At 40.0% G+C, this 22,053-nt stretch overlaps 1 protein-coding gene across 1 annotated transcript in view; it reads right to left on the bottom strand.

Moving 5' to 3' along the window:
* Positions 1–684: 684 nt before the first annotated feature.
* Positions 685–22,053, bottom strand: part of LOC126412907 (uncharacterized) — a 193,459-nt gene continuing 172,090 nt past the window's right edge. Inside the window, exon 4 of the mRNA XM_050082797.1 lies at positions 685–838. Within this exon, the coding sequence (XP_049938754.1) occupies positions 791–838 (48 nt within the window). The 3' untranslated portion in view covers positions 685–790. The remainder of the gene's footprint in view (positions 839–22,053) is intronic.

Here is a 22,053-nt window from a genome sequence, read left to right on the forward strand (position 1 = left end):
CCAAAAAATGTGTTTTTCTATAGCTACATACCACAAGTTCATAAAACTTTGACCTTTTGTAAGGTCCAGCATACCTGACAGGTGGACTAGTGTGAATTATTTCTGCCTGATTATGATAGCACGTGAATGAAAAAAATCATTTTACTTTCTATTTTGATTTATTCCAACAGATTGAGGTTTTTGATCTGATTTGAGTACAAAGGACAGGAATAGCATTACCTTTACTCCTTCACATAACTTGTATTGCATCCAGAATTTCCAATTAGCATAAAAATAAAAATTCAACATACTTACCAAGACCAAAAGTAGCAAGCTCACTAAGAATACATATTTGCATAAAGTGTGTTTGTCCAATTTCGCCAGGTTGAATTCCTGTCCCAAATGTCTGTAATCTACACCTTTGATGACCTTTCTTTGTTTCTTTTACAATTATATTTAAATGTTGAATTATCTGGCACAATCCTTTTAATACAAAGAACACATAATTGGTTCGTGCACCACAGGCTGTAGAATTTGAAAAGATATGAATTACAAACACAGTGATACATGATTGACTTCAAAATAGAACTTCTTATTGCCTAAGATTGAAGGCCATATATTATTTATATTATTTACAGTAATTTGATGATTAACACATTATTACCTAATATTGTTTCATTTGGCTCATATGTTTTAATTCTTGAAAGCATACAGCACTCGTGAAGAGCAACTGAACTCCATTCATCAAAATATGGAAATCTTGCCATAGCATATTTGCACATATCCCAGTCTGGCTTTATTGTTTCCTCTATCACCTTATCAAAATCTTTTTTCTCAATATGAAGCAGTTCGCATGTTGCTATTAATCCAAGTTGTTGAGGATTAGTAATACTACTAACTTGCCTTCTAAATACAGTAAGAAGTTTAACTAAAGTAAGTTAGTCCAAAAATCAATAAAAGTAACTTATAATAATTACAGCAGTGATGATTGACAAGTCTTTTTAACATATGCTGTAGCATCTCTCTGACAACTGCCATGGTAAATAAGAAATCCAAGTCGATATAAAATAAATTTTAACAGGACAAAATAGTGTATACTAATAATATATAGTGTGTACTAATAATATACACTCAGCAACGTGGATAACATATCAATATATTCATTAAACTACTGACATATAGAAAGCTGCTAATATGTGAGAAATCCAAGCAACAGAAACATTTTGAAATATAAAGCAGTTTTCTTTTTAATCCTCTTCCTGTTACATTTATATATGTTTTTTAGGATTAAACTGTCCAGTGATACTACAGTTATGAAGAATACAACATTTTTATATGATGTAGTGGTTGGCCAGTGTTGGGAGGCAAGCTTGCATGACCAGCCGTGTTGTGGCCAGTCCCAAAGGAAGGAACGGCTGGACCATTTCCCTGTGACCAATGGAGTTCAAGTGGACATATTTTGTACTTTCCAAGCCACCACCATACATTGTGTGAAAGATGGTACCTTGTGTGGCAGAATACTACTACCCCCTCCCCTCTCCCACTCCAAAACCACGTTTCCATTTGGGAGTGATATCTGGGAAGAAATATTGCTAGTAAAACAGCTACCAGTCAGCAGGTGATGGGTGAAGTGATCACTGTAGCAAATATCCACTAATACCAGTATTGCTGGCCTCTGTTTTGATCACAATCGAGGTAGATTCTCCCTGCACATCGGTTAGGGGCCTGAAGAAGGTGTCGTAAAACACTGAAACTAGTTGCCAAATAAAATGAGGTTGAAAATTGACGGCTGAAAGGTATTTGACATCCTCCAAGTATAATAAGGCTGAGGATCCTATGAGCTTTGCTATGTTGGCAAAATAAGTAGTGGCAAATGATCATTTCTGCACCAATGTAGTGAAGGAACACTGTTGCTTGAATGTAAATAGAAGTTAAGCTGATGTGCAGCAAACAAATGGAGAAGCTGTCAAATAAAATTGCCGGACAGGTTAGAATAGGTATCTGTGAATGTCAGTACGATATCCCTGTGAACCTAAGTATAAGTGTAACTGCAATGGAAAGAATTCATTTTAGCTGAAGGTAGACTGAGAAAGATTAGCTTGATGAATTTAATGAGATACCTGTACAAAGTAAAGTAAGCCACTCAATTATACAGAGCCAAATATTTCAGGCAGAATAGTACACTGTCTTCTTGATAGTGGCAGTGAAGCAAGTGCATTGATCCAAGCATTCAGATTATACTCCTAACAGCAATAAGTTGGCTGTAGTGTGAGTAACTGGTTTACGAATAATAGTTGCTGATAGAAAAATATCTAGACTGGTAAAGCAAGAAGCTTTGATACCAATGGTATACAAGACACAATTATAGATCATTCTTGTTTAAGTGTCAAACAATGGAAAATCCAGAATGGAACGTAACAATATTGTGAAAAGGAAAGTTGCCACTCACCATATAGCGGAAATGCTGGGTTGTCGATAGGCACAGCTAAAACACTGTCACAAATAATAGCTTTCGGCCAGCAGGGTCTTCATCAGAATTAGACGGCAAACACAAACATACATACTCACACAAATGCAATTCACACATACACGACTGCAGTCTCAGGCAACTGAGGCCACACTGCCAGTGTGACTGCAGTCTCAGGCAACCGAGGCCACACTGCCAGTGTGGCCTCAGTTGTCTGAGACTGTGGTCATGCGTATGAGTTGCGATTGGCATGAGTACGTATGCTTGTGTTTGCCATCTAATTCTGATGAAGGCCTTGCTGGCCGAAAGCTATTATTTGTGACAGTCTTTTTGTTGTGCCTATCTGCGACTCAGTATCTTGTTTAAGTGTGTTAGGTTTAAATCTGGATATGTTAATTGGCACTGATTTTGTGTCAAAGCACCAAGGAAAGATCAACTTTGATCAGTGCCAAGTAATGTGAATGCTGTTAAATTCTGCTGTAATTACTGTGCCTTTAATTGGAAAGCATGTTGTTAATAATAATGAAACATGAGAGATACCTATAAGCATGACAAAAAATAGTGGTACTTGTGGGTCCATTACGGTCGGAGGAAGGCAATGGCAAACCACCTCGCTAGGACCTTGCCTAGTACAGCGGTGTGGGTATCCCCTACACTCTGTCACGGAGTATGGGACTTTATCATTATCGGGGGAAGATACTGAATTAACTAGAAATATGAAGGTTGCTGATGAGGAAGAGAAATATATCCTGGAGGAACTAGAGGCTAAAATACAGTCAACTGAACAGAATTCCAGTGAACAAAGGGCAGAACTGAGAAAAATAATAACTTGTCATCATAGTGAATTTTCAAATAGGCCAGGCGTGGAAAAAGTTGTGACTGTCATTTAAATGTAAAGCCTGAGCAATATTTTTTCCAAAAAATGCTACACAATATATGTTAATCGGTAGGAAGCCATCAAGAAAGAAATTCAATTTACATTGGATTGGAAGGTAATTGAACAAGCAATTAGAGAATTTAATAATCCTTTGGTGGTAGTAACTAAATATGACAGATGCATCAGATTGGTGTTGGATGCATGCTGGTTAAATGAAATTGTAATGGTGGAGAGAGACTTCACCCAAAAATATGCACAAGTTACTACAAAAATTCTGAGGGGCTAAATACTTTACTTCAATGGATATAATGTGTGGCCACTGGAAAATAAAAGAATCTTACGGCATTGATGGCCAAGAGGCCCCATCTGGGGGAGTTCGGCCGCTGGGTGCAAGTCTTATTTCGGTTGACCCCACATTGGGTGACTTGAACGTCAGTGATGATGAAATGATGGTGAGGACAGCACAACACCCAGTACATGAGCGGAGAAAACCTCCAATCTGGCTGGGAATCAAACCCGGGCCCCCTGCATGGCGGGCAAACATGTTGCCACTCAGCTAAACAGGTAGACTGAGGACATTGGAATTTGTGTTTGACAAAAGAATCTCGTAAATAGATGGATGGCCTTTTTATATGAGAGTGTTTGCAGCTAGTACAGAGTAGTCCCTTTTGGATCAAATATTTCTGTGTGTGCTACTGTAAAAGTGATGGCTTACATAATTGGGAAAACTGTTAGAGCAGGTGACAGTTCATGTAGACGATATTCTGTTGGCAAGTTCATCATGTGGGGAACATATTAGTCTACTAGACAGGGTGCTAGAAGCAATAAAAGGAGAAGGCATGAAGTTAAAGTGAGAAAAAACCAAATGCATTAAAAACAACTTAAATTTCTTGGGCCATAAAATCAGCAGGAATGTTACATTACCTTATCCTTCCAAGCTGTTAGTTTTTGAGAGCTTTAAGGTTTCAAAGAATAGAAGGAAACTCATATCCATGTTTGGATTATTTGGGTTCTACTGACATTTTGTGGGAGACCAGTCATTTAATGCACCTTGCATACACCAGTTATCAGTAATGGATACCCCTTGGGTTTGGACAAAAGAGTGCCTGTCTACTTTTGAAAAATTGTTTGGTATATAGTCTGCTACTGCATCCTCAAGTTTTTGGAAGGCACTTTTGTATGTCAATTGATGCAACTGGGTAGGGAACTGCAGTAGAGGTGCTTCAGCTGGAAACAGAAGGCGATAAAGATATACCTGAAACGATCACCTCTACAAGTCATTCATTGCAACATGCAGAGCATAATTATGGAACCTCTGACCAGAGGCTATCATGTTTTGTATGCAGAAGTTTGAACATTACTTATTAGGCCACAAAATTTTAATATGTAGGGTGCACATGGCTTTTACATTTTTTTAAAACTTGCAAGTTGAGAAATGCATGACTAATACGACAGGCCATGTACCTTCTTCAGCAGTTTGTCCTTGAAATTAAACATATACATTGAAATGACAAACTGATAGCAAATGGGCTATTGAGAACCACTGAGCTGTACAAATGAATCCGAAATTCACTTCATAGAGAACAATCTACATCTACATTTATACTCCGCAAGCCACCCAACGGTGTGTGGCGGAGGGCACTTTACGTGCCACTGTCATTACCTCCCTTTTCTGTTCCAGTCGCGTATGGTTCGCGGAAAGAACGACTGTCTGAAAGCCTCTGTGCCGCGCTCGAATCTCTCTAATTTTATATTCGTGATCTCCTTGGGAGGTATAAGTAGGGGGAAGCAATATATTCGATACCTCATCCAGAAACGCACCCTCTCGAAACCTGGCAAGCAAGCTACACCATGATGCAGAGCGCCTCTCTTGCAGAGTCTGCCACTTGAGTTCGCTAAACATCTCCGTAACGCTTTCACAGTTACCAAATAACCCTGTGATGAAATGCGCTGCTCTTCTTTGGATCTTCTCTATCTCCTCCATCAACCCGATCTGGTACGGATCCCACACTGATGAGCAATACTCAAGTATAGGTCGCACGAGTGTTTTGTAAGCCACCTCCTTTGTTGATGGACTACATTTTCTAAGGACTCTCCCAATGAATCTCAACCTGGTACCCGCCTTACCAACAATTAATTTTATATGATCATTCCACTTCAAATCGTACGCACGCATACTCCCAGATATTTTACAGAAGTAACTGCTACCAGTGTTTGTTCCGCTATCATATAATCATACAATAAAGGATCCTTCTTTCTATGTATTCGCAATACATTACATTTGTCTATGTTAAGGGTCAGTTGCCACTCCCTGCACCAAGTACCTATCTGCTGCAGATCTTCCTTCATTTCGCTGCAATTTTCTAAAGCTGCAACTTCTCTGTATACTACAGCATCATCTGCGAAAAACTGCATGGAACTTCCTACACTATCTACTAGGTCATTTATATATATTGTGAAAAGCAATGGTCCCATAACACTCCCCTGTGGCACGCCAGAGGTTACTTTAACGTCTGTAAACGTCTCTCCATTGATAACAACATGCTGTGTTCTGGTTGCTAAAAACTCTTCAATCCAGCCACACAGCTGGTCTGATATTCCGTAGGCTCTTACTTTGTTTATCAGGCGACAGTGCGCAACTGTATCGAACCCCTTCCGGAAGTCAAGGAAAATAGCATCTACCTGGGAGCCTGAATCTAATATTTTCTGCGTCTAATGAACAAATAAAGCGAGTTGGGTCTCACACGATCGCTGTTTCCGGAATCCATGTTGATTCCTACAGAGTAGATTCTGGGTTTCCAAAAATGACACGATACCCGAGCAAAAAACATGTTCTAAAGTTCTACAACAGATCGACGTCAGAGATATAGGTCTATAATTTTGCGCATCTGCTCGACAACCCTTTTTGAAGACTGGGACTACCTGTGCTCTTTTCCAATCATTTGGAACCTTCCGTTACTCTAGAGACTTGCGGTACATGGCTGTTAGAAGGGGGGCAAGTTCTTTCACGTACTCTGTGTAGAATCGAATTGGTATCCCGTCAGGTCCAGTGGACTTTCTTCTGTTGAGTGATTCCAGTTGCTTTTCTATTCCTTGGACACTTATTTCGATGTCAGCCATTTTTTTGTTTGTGCGAGGATTTAGAGAAGGAACTGCAGTGCAGTCTTCCTCTGTGAAACAGCTTTGGAAAAAGGTGTTTAGTATTTCAACTTTACGCGTGTCATCCTCTGTGTCAATGCCATCATCATCCCGGAGTGTCTGGATATGCTGTTTCGAGCCACTTACTGATTTAACATAAGACCAGAACTTCCTAGGATTTTCTGTCAAGTTGGTACATAGAATTTTACTTTCTAATTCACTGAACGCTTCACACATAGCCCTTCTTACGCTAACTTTGACATTGTTTAGCTTCTGTTTGTCTGAGAGGTTTTGGCTGCGTTTAAACTTGGAGTGAAGCTCTCTTTGCTTTCGCAGTAGTTTCCTAACTTTGTTGTTGAACCACGGTGGGTTTTTCCTGTCCCTCACAGTTTTACTCGGCACATACCTGTCTAAAACGCATTTTACGATTGCCTTGAACTTTTTCCATAAACACTCAACATTGTCAGTGTACATGTATTTACAATGAATGAAGTCAAGGAGGAAAGTTCCTTAAAGAAAGTCTGTAAGAACTTAAGGAGAGGGCAAAAAGATGATGATCAGTTGAAATTACTAAAAAGTCTTTTAGGCCACCCTAATTCTTCAAAAGTAGTGCAGTACTACTGTCTGCATAATCGAATTTTGTTCCAAAGAAGAAAACTAGATTCAGTGAAATGGAAGTTGTTTTCCACCCCAATATATGGACTGGTAGATTATCTGCATTTATGTCATGGAAATTATGGAAATAAGAAATGAATCTCCAAACAGAGAGAAGAAGTGATTTTCAAGAATATGTATCATAGAGCAGCAGAGAGACTGATATCCTGTGTTGTATGTCGAAAGGTGCTCGCAATAAACAGCATAGTGCTAGAGGAAATGTACATTGCAGAGCCAAGTGAGCCCCTATAATAACTGACAACAGATCTGTTTTGCCCCCTGTCCATATCTGAAGGAATATGTACTTATGTTTTTATGTTGGTTAATGGTTTCAGAAAACAGATCAAAGATTATCCAGTAAAGGGAGCTAATGTCAAAACTCAGATAGACAAGACGCGAAAGGACTATTTTGTAAAAACTGACAAGCTTAAGAGACCCTTATTGGATAATGGTGAAAAATTTGTATTGTATAAATTTAAAATATGTTTAGAGAATTCAGGAATTTGACTTAAAAGAATTGTGGCATATTTCCCATGAGGAAATATTAGTGAGGGGATTGTGAGTGAGTTGAATCGATTATGTCAAATCTACTGTGCAAGAAAGCATATGACATGGACTGATCATACCAGAAACTTTGAAGAAATCATCAGCAACCTGAAACATTGATGCAACAGGATTGACTCATTGTGAACTGATGTTTAATCATGACCCTCATAACATCGTTTCGAATATGGTTGATTTTCCCTTTCTGTCTAGGATCTCACTAGATGGAAAGAAAGTACATTTAAGAGCTAACATACATACAAGAGCACTGGACTGAAAAGGGTATCATGACGCAAAAGCAAACAGGTGACCTAGCGTTAGTTCAGGAAAAAAGAAAATCGAAGAAAATTTCAGCAGAAACACAGAAATTTATGTATGTGCACCAAGCATCATTTAGAATAATAGGTAATCCACAAAAAAATGCTTACAGACTTGAGTACCCAGAGATTAACAAGAAGTTGGGACTCTGAAGCATTGTGGATTGGAAGAAATTTATGGATAACAGTAATTAAGAGTCGGTAGGGAATATGCCACTCTTTGACCGATACACAGTTTGGCATACTGTGCAGTCCCAGCTGAGTGAATGTTGTTTCCACTTTCAGATTTCATTCCTCCTTCATCTGTTTCCTATCAACAGAGTAGAGTCTGTGGGGAATCTGCCACTCTTTGGTGGATACACGATATGGCGTACTGACTAGTCCCAGGTAAATGAAACTATTTTCACTTTCAGATCTCATTCCTTCTTCTTTTCTATCCAAAGCTAATAAGAATTAGATGTCTTCATGTGTATATATAAGCTAGTACTGTGTAAGGACTTGGTAGTGTAAGAATTATTTACCAATTTTGAAGTACCTGATTTGTGAAATAGCAACCACAAGATGAGACTTTGTATCAGTGGATTTAAAATTTTCATTGAAATCATGTAACTTCTAGACAACAGTAGAAAAGATAATAGTAAACATGGGTCGTCAAATCTTAAATCTGGATTAGTAGGAAAATATATAAGTACTTTCCATAAAAAAATTGTAAAAGCTGAAGTTTCCTGACATCTCTGGTAATGAAGTCTGTAAAAAATTGTATTTTTAAGTTGGTAATTAATTTGTCTGTAATTAAGAGTGGTAAGATTACACCACATAGAGGAATGCAAAAGCAATTTGTCATTAACTGAAGGAGGGTGGGAAGTGGGTGATGCACATGCCAGGAATATGTGTAATGAGGTTAGTAGTCTGATGAAAAAAGAATGGAGGAAGAAGGAACAATTATATGGAGTAATTGGAAATAAAAAGGAGATTATTTAAGGAGGTGTATGTTTATTTTTCTCAAGTCTCAAGAAAGAGTTTTAAGAACACTTATACTACTTGTGAGGCAACAGGTAATGTAAGATGTAGATACTGACAAACATGGACAGTAATACAGACACCTAAAATGGTTTCAGAAATGCAGATTTTTGAGAATGCGTGTATAATAATAAGTATAATAATAACAGGTTTTGACAGAGGTAACAACAATGCAAGATAGCTGCTGACAAGAAAATGACTTTTGTAGTAAAGTAATCTGTATTATAATTGAGCCATACAAAGATGAAAACCCACAGTGGTCTCCCAACCTTATGAGACAGGTGAACAACTAGTGTAATAATTATAATGCAAACTAGCCAATACGTGACAGAGGAAAACTCTGATAAGGACATATTAAAATATAAGCACAACTTTTTACAGAGAGTGGAGTTTGTGACTCAGGACCTGTACCAAAATAAGAATTAAGATGACAAGAAATAGCATTGTACATTTTGTGAAATGATGTACTGTCAGTAGAAATACTGAAAAAAAAGAGAGATTTTAATAGTGAAACAGAAACATTCTTTATTTTAACATCTGTTGTAATGATGTGAATAAGAAAAGAGAGAAAGTAGGTTTTTAAATTGTTTGTCCTCCTTTAGCATGGTATGGTGTTATCTGCTTGCCATGGACATGTGGGCATTGTGTATCCATAGTAGCCTGCGAGCTGTGTTTAGAAAAGTGGCAACGGCACCAGCCAAAGTGGCTCTTCCCCTTTTCCTCGTAATATATTGGAACTGTGAAAGGACATGCACCGAAGTGACTTCCCCCATCTACTCCAAGTGAGCAATGAATGAATGGTCATTAGCACGCTCTCCAAATTCATTATCTTCTGCAAATAAATGAGTGAGTAGCAAAATTTGTAAGTGTGAAGTCTTTTCAAGATTATTGACTGAAATACACCAAATAAAAACAGGCATTACAAATAAAAAGCTGTTCCACTGAATATAAACATATGATTAAATTGAAATCAAATTATTCTTTGATATGAAATAAATTTTTTGCATATTTATCTATACAAATGTATTAATATGTTGATTTGTGTTTCTTTGTGTGTGTAAGTGTTCTTTATGTCTACTGTGGTAAGTAGGAGAAGTGCTAATAAAAGGAATTTAAAAAATCTACACACACATAAAGGAATTAATCTTTCCATCTCATCCCATCTGGTAAATCTCCCCTGACCTGCAGTTCTGGGTGGCTTTTCTGAAGTCTACCCCTTTTCCTAGATTTCTCCGGTCCTTCCTCTTCCCCCCTCTTCCTTCCCCTTCAACCCTTTTGCTGAAAGAAGAAACCACTGGCTCTGAAAGCTTACGCAATTACAACCTTCTTTTATGTGTATTTTCTGCCGCCACTTGGTGAGTAGATTTTTTGTCTACCTGATTACATTACATAGTCAAAAACTGATTATATTCATTATTATAATAATAGGTATTTCCTACAAGTATGTGCAATTATACTTCACTTGTATACATTATTTAATTTTATGTTAAAGTTTTTATCATCCAATGAAATATAAGGTGATGTGGGAAGCCAGCAGTATGGCTACATATCAATAATGATGCAGTGTGGCTACATATCAATAATGATGAGTGAATGATATCAGTAACTCCCGAGCAATCAGCCAAGGCCAAGCTGACTGTGCTTGCTTGTGTGCATGAGCATTCGGACAAAGCATTGTGCAACAATCTAAAATAAAATCAAAAATTTATGTAATGTCACAGTACTTTGCCAGATGATGTAAAACCATAGTGTTATGTACTTTGAGTTTCAATGAGATCCGCTGATTAATTTCTACAAAATTCAACTTTTTATGTAATTTCAAAAGCATGAAACATTAAAGATAGAAAGTTGGAATTTTTGTTGTAGGTTCCATTTTATGTAAGAAACACATGGTAGGGGTTTTTATGAAGTTACCTCTTTTACTTTTCAAGTTATTAAATAAAAACTGGTTTTTGTACTAAAATTTTTAAAATCATGATAAATTAAGTAGCCTTTAGATGTAAGTTACAATGACAAAATTACAGCAATTTTGTTCACTAGAAATAGTGATGGACCTGTACCAAAATGCAGAGTACAGTACTGCTCATAGAAAACTTGGGAAAATTGTTAGTCTTCAACTATTTTTTTGCAAAATTTGTAGACACGTATTTTCATGGTTTGATAATTTACTGGAAATCCAGAGTTTTAGTTACAATGTTTTTGTTCTGTGTGCCACCTGTAGTGTTGTACAGAAAATGATATGGCAAGTGGCCTCCCTTGTTCACAACTTTTAAGGCGAGCAATTAACTATACTCAACTAGCAGATGAAGTGATAATCAGAAATACTTGGAACTTCAAGCAGAGGCCATCTCTGAACTGTATCAAGTGCTGATTATGATAAGAAAATTTCAATGAATTTCAAATATATTTTTGTGTATGTAAACTTTTCGTGATTACATTGATCTGTTGGAATGGTAAACTTTCATTTATTGAGAAAACTTTAATGGACCTCAAAAATATTTCTGTGCATGTGCACTTTTCTTGAATACACTGATTTGTTAAAACAGTAAACTTTCATTTATTGCTGTAGTTCCCAACTCCTTTTCATCATAAACTGAGAATTAGAATATTTTATTCAGTATGATAAGCTAGACTGTGGACTGGAGGTTTTGGGGAGCAGATTCCTCGATTACTTTCTGGCTGTTTACACAAATAATTTTTAGGCTCTTGTAAACAACAGCAGTATTTAAAGAGTGCACAAATACATACTAAATGCACAAAAAACAAACTAGATGCAAGTGACATAACTTTGAACCCACTGCTCCACACCATTTTTAGGGAATCTAAATTATTATGCCATTTTCCTTTGTCATGCTACAATGATTACTCACCTCCTGAATCAAATATGGAAAAAGGCATTCTGTTTAAATGGACACTGGCTTTCAATAGGGCATATGTAAAATTAAAGCAGCAGCTAAACTTGAAACTCTGCTTAACATACTAAATACCACAGGTCGTAGATATTGGTGGCCAACACTTCCCAAGATGGAGTAGGCATCAATACATTGCATTACAATGAAATCTTGATGACACTGAGCAACAATAGAATGTGCTTACAAGTTCTTGACCATGGTGCACATGTGTGCACACACACAGCCATATTCCACAAAAAGTGCACGTTGTAGCAGCTAGATTGAATTTCCTCTGGCATAGGAAAACAAAAATGCAATACTTTGTAGAAGACTGGGTGGCATATCTACAAGAACTTGGCTGTACGTGTACTTTCTAGTATGCATGTGACAAATACTATGCTGAAACCCATGGAACATTTAGCATTAAACCAAGATGCTCATTCACAGGCATTAAGTAAGTCAGTTCCCTCCCCGGTAAAATTGCTCTGATTTGCCAAAGTCTTTGAGATTTCACAAGCAGCACAGGAAAGTTTTCCCAACAGAAAAATGTGAAATTTCTGCACTTTTCAATACATCTTCCAGAATTCAAACCGCTGTTCATCAGGCCAGTCGCTAGAACAGCAAGACACAATGGTGTTTGCTTCAACAAGCATGTTTCAAAACTGCATGTTCACAGCTATTGCCATTTACAAAATTGTCCTAAGTGTTTTGTGAAGCATCCACATCTAGAATGCTTGCATTACAAAGCTTGAATCTGCTACAACTTCTTCAAGACAACACACAAATTGAAGCTACAATCATCCTCACAGCATCACTGCCCAGGCCCAATATACAAATAGTATCAAACTGCTTAGCCACAGCAATGCCTCCTTTCCAAACAAATTAATACTTTCAGTTCCTATTCAAGAAATGCCAATTATTTTTGTTTATGATATCAGTGCATCAGTTTTCCTTTTACAGCAATCCAAATACTTGAGCATCAGTACACTACAATTAAAACTCATACAGTCATAAGCTTCCATGTGGCAATCATTAAGTTCTGCCCATTTCACAATTAACTATACTTGAAATATAAGCATGTGACCCATGTCCAACGTACTTCGTGGTGGCAGATCATACAGTTAACATTTTCGGCACCACGGCTCATACTGTCTTCAGATTTTCTGTTCAAGAATCTGTTCTTGCCATCCAGTATCCTATCCTTGGACTCAAATAGGCACACTTTTTATAATGTTTCACTCTCTCCATGAATCAGACTTGGAAAGTATAACAGATTTTGACTATCACATTAAGCTAAAAAGTTTCGCAGTTCAGTTGCAATCAATACCATTGGCCCTTCATGCTGATGTCAACAAAGAACTACAGTGGTTGGACAAATCAATGGAAAAACTGCAAGAAAAGCATGATTGAATATAAATGCAGATGCTAGTCAAGCCTGTGGGTTGCACTGTTGTATATGACCCCAAATGGCAACTGTGGAATGTCCTCAACACGTTGCAAATGTTAGTCATGTTCAGAAAGGGCTAGGTAGTTGCAAATGCAATATGTCACAGCTGAGTGAATTCAGACATTAGCAAACTGTTGGTGCTCATATGGTGGTTGCTTACATAAACCAAGGCAGCTGACTAGTTTCAAAAGGCGCCATACTGAAGATTTAAGATTTATGTCACATACAGGAAAGAGGAAAAACATCGTCCACTAAGTTACAGTGCAGACAAAGGTCTGTGGTGAGTAACAGTGAAGACTGCATCAAAGAGGAAGAGGACGACAGTTGCAAAAGTCACTGTAGAACTGACTGGCTCACTCACTAACAGCGTCAGCACCAAACCAACATGAAGGGAGCTGCAGAAGCAAGGAACTGAATGATGAGCTAGAATTCCAGAAAATTTCATCAGCAATGTCATGTCAAAGAAACAAAACTTGGACTATGGGAGAATGTCATTTGGTCAGCTGAGTCTTGTTTCACACTGTTTCCAACTTCAGCCTGAATTTACATTCAAAGAGTGAAACATGATGGCAGTTCGATGATGATGTCATGGAATTTCCCAGGCTCTATGGTTACTCTGCACAGTCACATTACTACCGAGGATTGTGTGACCATTTTGGATGATCATGTCCATCCCACAGTACAATGTTTTTTCCATCACTGGTGTTGCTGTATTCCAAGAAGAAAGGGCCCCTGCTCACACAGCACACATCATCCAGGACTAGTTTTGTGAGCCTAAGGATGAACAGTCACATATCCATTGGCTATCACATTTACCAGCCCTCAAAATTATTGAGCCTTCAGCCTTCATATCTATTTTGGAGAGAAGTGTGTGTGATCATTATCCACCTCCATCATCATTACCTGATTTGCCTCTATCTTGCAGGAAGAATGGTACAAGATTCCCATTAAAACCACCACACAAGACCTGTATTTATCCATTCTGAGCTGACTGGAAGCTGTTTCGAATGCCAGCAATTTTCCTTCATCGTACTGGCATGATAATATAGTGTGTTTATGGTGTTTCCATGTTCTTGCCCACTCCCTGTACACTGGGTAGAGCACAAAAATGTTTTGATACCAACACTCAACTGCCAGTGGACAATACCACTGGTGAATGGTTGCAAACCAGAACAAATGTTGAGTCTTTGTGGCAATTTTAAAGCAACAGTGAATGCACAAAAGCTGACCATTCATGGACAACAGTAATCCTCCAATTTTCTAAAGATATCTAGAACAACTTATAATGGGTATTCCACAGTTTATAAATAATCTATATGATATTATTGTCACAGGTGAAATACATGCTACATATCTGCATAATTTGCATGTCTGATACATTGCCATAGCATGACCTTAAATGAGACAATTCCAATTATTCTTTTTTTTTCACCTACTGCCACATATAAAGAAGTCCCAAAACATTCTCAAGAACATGTTGAAGGAAGTGGCAAACTGCCTGCTAACATTAACCTTAGAGATCTTAAAGTATTCCTAGACAGAGGGAAATTGCCTGCTACCATTAACCTTAGAGACTGTTCCTACACAAAATCAATTGTTACACTGCATCCAAAATGTCTCCGCATTTTGGCCCTCATATACTGGAAATGCAAAAAAAATTAAGTGATAACAGGCATGTCAACAAGTGTTTCAGTGATTCAGAAGCAAACTAAAGTCAACAAGCTGGCTAGCAATGTATCAACCAAGTCTGCCCCTGGTTCTAGCAACTGACACCGAAGCACATGAAATTGGTAGTCTTTAACACATAAATTTCTCAGTGGTTCTAAGATTCCTTTGGCCATTCCAGTCTCAAATTGAAGAGGAGCTCCTGGCCATCATTTTTTATATAATGAAATTTAATTTTTTAAATAAAGAAACAAATTACATATAATTACTGGCCACGAAACCTTATTGTCCATTCTTTGACTACAACACACACTGTCCAATCATACTACTCACTTGCTCAAGCACTGGGCTCAATACTTGTCAAATATTCTATATTCCATTTATTAATGGCCTTTGAAATAATATTCAAATGCAAATGCATTATTTATGTTGCATATGTGACCTGGTAATTCAACAGCCCAGAAGCTGTTTGCTTTCAGACAGAACACCACCAAACCATCTGGAAGAATTTCCCATCACATTTTGGAACATAGAAACAGCTACGATGAAACATCCTAACCTTGGTATAGCAATACATTACATGCAACAAGAGTGGTCAACAGTACTATCAACAACAGAAAATGCCTGACTTCAGTAATATTTTTCAAAGCAATATTTATAGCAAGCTTTTGAAGAAATGTTTCTCTTAGTATTTTAAAATGAAGTATGCAGGATTATTACACCATCTCTGTTGCAACAACACACCTTGAACTTACGAGGTGCATTCAAGTTCTAAGGCCTCCGATTTTTTTTCTCCGGACTGGAAAGAGATAGAAACATGCGCATTGTTTTAAAATGAGGCCACGTTCATTGTCAATACATCCCAGAGATGGCAGCACCGTACAGCAGATGGAATTTTACCTCCAGCGGCGAGAATGAGAACTGTTTTAAATACTTAAAATGGCGATGTTTTCCTTACTTGAACAGCGTGCAATCATTCGTTTTCTGAATTTGCATGGTGTGAAACCAATCGAAATTCATCGACAGTTGAAGGAGACATGTGGTGATGGAGTTTTGGATGTGTCGAAAGTGCGTTCGTGGGTGCGACAGTTTAATGAAGGCAGAACATCGTGTGACAACAAACCTCGGGCTCGCACAAGCCGGTCTGATGACATGATCGAGAAAGTGGAGAGAATTGTTTTGGGGGATCGCCGAATGACTGTTGAACAGATCGCCTCCAGAGTTGGCATTTCTGTGGGTTCTGTGCACACAATCCTGCATGACGACCTGAAAATGCGAAAAGTGTCATCCAGGTGGGTGCCATGAATGCTGACGGACGACCACATGGCTGCCCATGTGGCATATTGCCAAGCAATGTTGACGCGCAACGACAGCATGAATGGGACTTTCATTTCGTTGGTTGTGACAATGGATGAGACGTGGATGCCATTTTTCAATCCAGAAACAAAGTGCCAGTCAGCTCAATGGAAGCACACAGATTCACCACCACCAAAAAAATTTCAGGTAACTGCCAGTGCTGCAAAAATGATGGTGTCCATGTTCTGGGACAGTGAGGGCGTAATCCTTACCCACTGCATTCCAAAGGGCACTACGGTAACAGGTGCATCCTACGAAAATGTTTTGAAGAACAAATTCCTTCCTGCACTGCAACAAAAATGTCTGGGAAGGGCTGCGCGTGTGCTGTTTCACCAAGACAACGCACCCGCACATCGAGCTAATGTTACGCAACAGTTTCTTCGTGATAACAACTTTGAAGTGATTCCTCATGCTCCCTACTCACCTGACCTGGCTCCTAGTGACTTTTGGCTTTTTCCAACAGTGAAAGACACTCTCCGTGGCTGCACATTCACCAGCCATGCTGCTATTGCCTCAGCGATTTTCCAGTGGTCAAAACAGACTCCTAAAGAAGCCTTCACTGCTGCCATGGAATCATGGCGTCAGCGTTGTGAAAAATGTGTACGTCTGCAGGGAAATTACGTCGAGAGGTAATCCCAGTTTCATCAATTTCGGTTGAGTAGTTAATTAGAAAAAAAATCGGAGGCCTTAGAACTTGAATGCACATCGTATTTCACCCGTCACACTGTGGAATTACAAGGATGATAAATCTTTACTAAAAGTATTTTTCTTGGCCAAAAATGGATGAAGACATTACACACGCTGTGAAAAATTATACAGGGTGATTCAAAAAGAATACCACAACTTTAAAAATATGTATTTAATGAAAGAAACATAATATAACCTTCTGTTATACATCATTACAAAGAGTATTTAAAAAGGTTTTTTTTCACTCAAAAACAAGTTCAGAGATGTTCAATATGGCCCCCTCCAGACACCCGAGCAATATCAACCCGATACTCCAACTCGTTCCTCACTCTCTGTAGCATATCAGGCGTAACAGTTTGGATAGCTGCTGTTATTTCTCGTTTCAAATCATCAATGGTGGCTGGGAGAGGTGGCCGAAACACCATATCCTTAACATACCCCCATAAGAAAAAATCGCAGGGGGGAGATCAGCGCTTCTTGGAGGCCAGTGATGAAGTGCTCTGTCACGGGCTGCCTGGCGGCCGATCCATCGCCTCGGGTAGTTGACGTTCAGGTAGTTACGGACAGATAAGTGCCAATGTGGTGGCGCTCCATCCTGCTGAAATATGAATTGTTGTGCTTCTTGTTCGAGCTGAGGGAACAGCCAATTCTCTAACATCTCCAGATACTGTAGTCCAGTTACAGTAGCACCTTCGAAGAAAAAGGGACCAAAAACTTTATTGGCTGAAATGGCGAACAAATGTACAACTAAATGAAACTTTATAGCTCCCTTAATTTGCCGACAGATAGTGCTTAGCTCTGCCTTTAGTCGTTGCAGAGTTTTAAATTCCTAAAGTTGTGGTATTCTTTTTGAATCACCCTGTATAATGCATCAACCAGCACCTTCTCAAACACTTTGCCTCGTGGCTAGAGCCAATACAGCCATGGGAACATCTCTTGCAATCACTCATTTCCCACATGTGGTCAAGCTACAGCTTACTGCCATGGTGGCCACCAGTATGCTTTATTGCAGATCTTCTCCACTGAAGCATGGCACCCACACTTGTAACTAACAGTTTTCCACAGTTCAAGGCAGCCACAGTCACTCACTTCTGTACTTGCAACAGCATCCAACATGAAAATGTGCTCCAAATTTCAACCTGCATACAGTTGATTTGTTGGGAAATTTGAGCATAGTTCTAAAATTCAAACTCTTGCGTAATTAAATGTGAACAGTTTCAAAACAGTTTTTAAAGTCATTTCAAGCAAGGTCACTGTCTGGATGAGCTGCTTCACAGCCACCATCATCAGATTATCCTCAATTTGCTGCCAGTGTAATATGAGGATAACACAACAGTATTCCACATTGGAATTCCAGTGTGGGTAAGTTCATTTTGGGCCACACAAAGGTGGATTCAGGGATCCACTGTGGCTTGTTACAGCTGTTAGTTGGATGTGGTTGTGACATATGAGGGCCAGCTGTGAAAACACTAAAATCAGCTGCATTTGTGGCATTCAGCCCATTTCAAGGATCACTATGGCTGCAATCACCTCCAAGCTCTCAGTTCAACAGACATCCATAATCTGATGAACTTATGCTGGCTCTGACACTGACACTATGCTGCCATCAGCAGCTACTTCCAGCATCCTACACTGTGGCTATGGCGCTGAACATCACATACCATACATACTCCTAGCATTGACCAAGGCATTCAGCTCTTTGATCAGTTCGAGGGGTAAGGTATTCAGTAGTCCAACTGAATGTTGATTTGAAAATCATCAATTTGCGTAATTGCTACAATGTCCAGTGGAGACTTTGTGAGCCGAATGCCTGGGTCAATAAAAGGCTGGCTGCAGCCTGCTGTAACCTACATCAGTGTATGCCTTTGCCTGCGCCGTACAGTGGTCTCTGTGGATCCTATAAGACAAGCTGTGTGTTTCCTTGAGCTGTGTTAGTTTTGCTGTTCAGACTTTGCTTGTACCTGCTACAGCTGGGCTCTTGCTATAGTAGACCAGTGAAATACTTTTCAACGAGAACTTTAATTTTTCTTAGTTTTGTTTCTGTAGACAAACTGTAGGCAAAGCCATACAAGTTTTCACAAATGAGGCCTTCATCAAGCTATATAAGCAAAATTATTTTGTTATTATTCCTTGTTTTTGTTAAGTCTTTTATAGTGTGAACTATTGAATTTTAATTGAAAGATTAAAATGCTGTGGCGTTATTTACATCTGTCTGGCACATGCAGTCTCAAAGCTTCAAAACAGAAAGCAGAGAGCCATACTGACAAGCCACATCACAGGATTTACAGTTTACCTCTAAACTACATAAATAAATTTTGAAAGATTTTCTAAGGACTGTTCAAAAATGGTAATGTGTAATGATAACAAAATCATGTTAATCAAAGGTTCAAACTTAATCAAACAAAACACAGTTGGAGTGATGACCACTAAGACAATCTGTTTAGATTCTAATCACATATGGACCCAGGTTATCAAATTTCAAATGAATAACATTGTCTGTTCAATACAAAAACAGTCTTTATAGCCATGCACTAAATCAAATACTTTAGTTATAATGCTTTGGTGCCCAGCTGCATAGCAAACTACAACAGTGTTAACAGATAACCAAATTACTCAGTAAATTTCATTCGGATTTTTTTCTCTCTCAAAAGTTTGTCATATTGTGTTGACATACAGACAAGAGTATATATCTTATTTTGAACTACAGTCACTTCCTGCTGCCTTGCAGAATTGTCTTCTTAGATATTGTTTCATAAGTCAATAAAATATTTAGCTGGCAAATAAGAGCAAAACCAATATTGAGTCATCTCAACAGACACCTTGAAAGATCTCAGAATTCTAGACTCCAATCTCACTCATATTCACATTGAGGGAGAAGTTCGGGTTGATTACACCAAACAACACCCATTTAGCAGTAGTTGATTTATTCACCCAAACACATGCAAGGCTCACAAAAAACTGAACATCGGGGAACAGCCCAAAGACAATGCTCACAGTCCAAAGACGATGCTCAGAGTCCAAAGACGAATGCATATTGATGCTGGTGGCGATCTCATCGGCGACACATAGACACATAGCACCCAGCACCCCCCCCCCCCCCTCACTTGAGAGGCCGGAGGGGGGGGGGGGGGTAAGGCGTCGGCAGAGGTGGTCCGCAGGAGCCGGATCACGGTCGACTCGACTGCGTCGTTGGGGAGCTGTGTGGGTAGATGTCATGAAGGAAGGTTTGGACTCGAACCTGGAAGTCGTTGAAGCGCACCGGGCGTCGTACTGGGCGTGCAGCGACAGGTAGGCCGGCGGTTTGCAGGTGGAATGGAGCGACGACGCCGATGTCTCCGGTGGGCGTGGCGACCACACAAAGCGTGTCCAGGTCGACGTCAGGTGGGAGGGGAACACATTTCACCAGGTGGCAGGGAATGGTGGAGTTGGTGTCATGAACACTGGATGAAGAGAAAAACATGATGAACTGTGTATAATCGCACAATATTATTGAGATGTCGTGGATTATGTCCAGGGGGACAGGCACAAACACCTCGAGCGAGGGCACGTTCAAGATGGGGAGGCGTGAGAAACCTCGACAGGGCGAGGCAGGCGACGGTGGAGAGGTCGAAGGGACCGGCAAAGGGCCCGGCAGCGAGGGGAGCATATGGTCACTTGACGGAGTGCGTGAGACCGGAGTAGAGGGTGCGGTCAGAGGAGAGCTCAACGATTGGAACTGGAAGTCACTCGACGGAGTGTGTGAGACTAGCGTAAAGGGCGTGGTCGGAGGAGAGCTTGAAAATTGGAGCTGGAAGTCACTCAATCGAGTGTGTAAGTCCGACGTGGAGGGAGTGGTCAGAGCGTCGTGAGCCACGACAGTGAGTGGCGTGGTCATGGCCTGAAGGGGGGTAGAGGAAGGCTCGACCTGAGCAGGCTTAAGTCTGTTTAGAGAGACTGTAACAGCTGAATCTTTCATCTGGATGTCATAGGTATTGGCTGAGCGCCGGAGAACTCAGTACAGGCCGGTATATGGAGGTTGGAGGGAAGCACAGACAGTGTCATCTCAGAGCATGACGTACTCGCAATTGTCCAGAGATTTCGGGATGTGAATCTTAGAGCGGGAATGGCTGGCAGGCGGAGGGATACGGAGGTTGATGTAGTGGCGTCTGATGCGGTCAATGAAGGAAGGTAAGTCAGACTGAGGGAGAGAAGCAGAAGGGCTCACAAGTTCGCCACGGAGAACAATGTTCTGGCTGTATACAAACTCGGCTATTGTGCCTTTGAGGTCTTCCTTATGGATCATACGAATGCCAAGTAGCACAAGGGGAAGGGCCTCCATCCACAGAGAGTTGTGGCATCGAAGAGCCGCCTTGAGAGTGCGGTGCCAGCACTCGACTAGCCCGTTACTTTGCAGATGATATGCTGTGGTATGGATGTGCCGGATGCCGCAAGTGTTACAAATCCCGTTGAACAGTGCCGACTCAAACTGTCTGCCCTGGTTAGTCATGATGATAGCGGGACATCCGAAACGCGATACACATGACTCAACGAAAGCTTGAGCAACAGTTTCTGCTGTAATATTGGGGAGGGGGAGAGTCTCGACCCAGCGAGTTGTTCGGTCGACAGACAAGAGAACATAACGAAAGCCATTAGAGGGGGAGAGAGGGCTGACAATGTCAATACAAATATGCTGGAAACGCCCAGGAGGGATCGAAAATGAGCCGAGTGGGGGTGAAGTGTGAGTGTGTACCTTGCAGCGTAGGCATGCGACGCAGGAGCGTGCTCATTGCTGGCAGTCCTTGTTGACATTTCTCCACACAAAGAACCCCATTACGAGGCGGGCGGATGCACGAACCCCGGGATGGGCTAAATTATGCAATGCGTTGAAGACAGCTCGATGGAGCATGGTTCGGATGAGGGGGCGTAACGTGCCCGTACTGTCATCGCACCAGATCTCACCAGAAATGCCAGGGAAGGTGATGCAGATAAAGTGTAGTGAAGGAGTAGAGTCTGAAATCAAGTTTTGTGATTCC

Source organism: Schistocerca serialis, chromosome 7 (genome assembly GCF_023864345.2).
Source record: "Schistocerca serialis cubense isolate TAMUIC-IGC-003099 chromosome 7, iqSchSeri2.2, whole genome shotgun sequence".
Lineage (NCBI taxonomy): Eukaryota > Metazoa > Arthropoda > Insecta > Orthoptera > Acrididae > Schistocerca > Schistocerca serialis.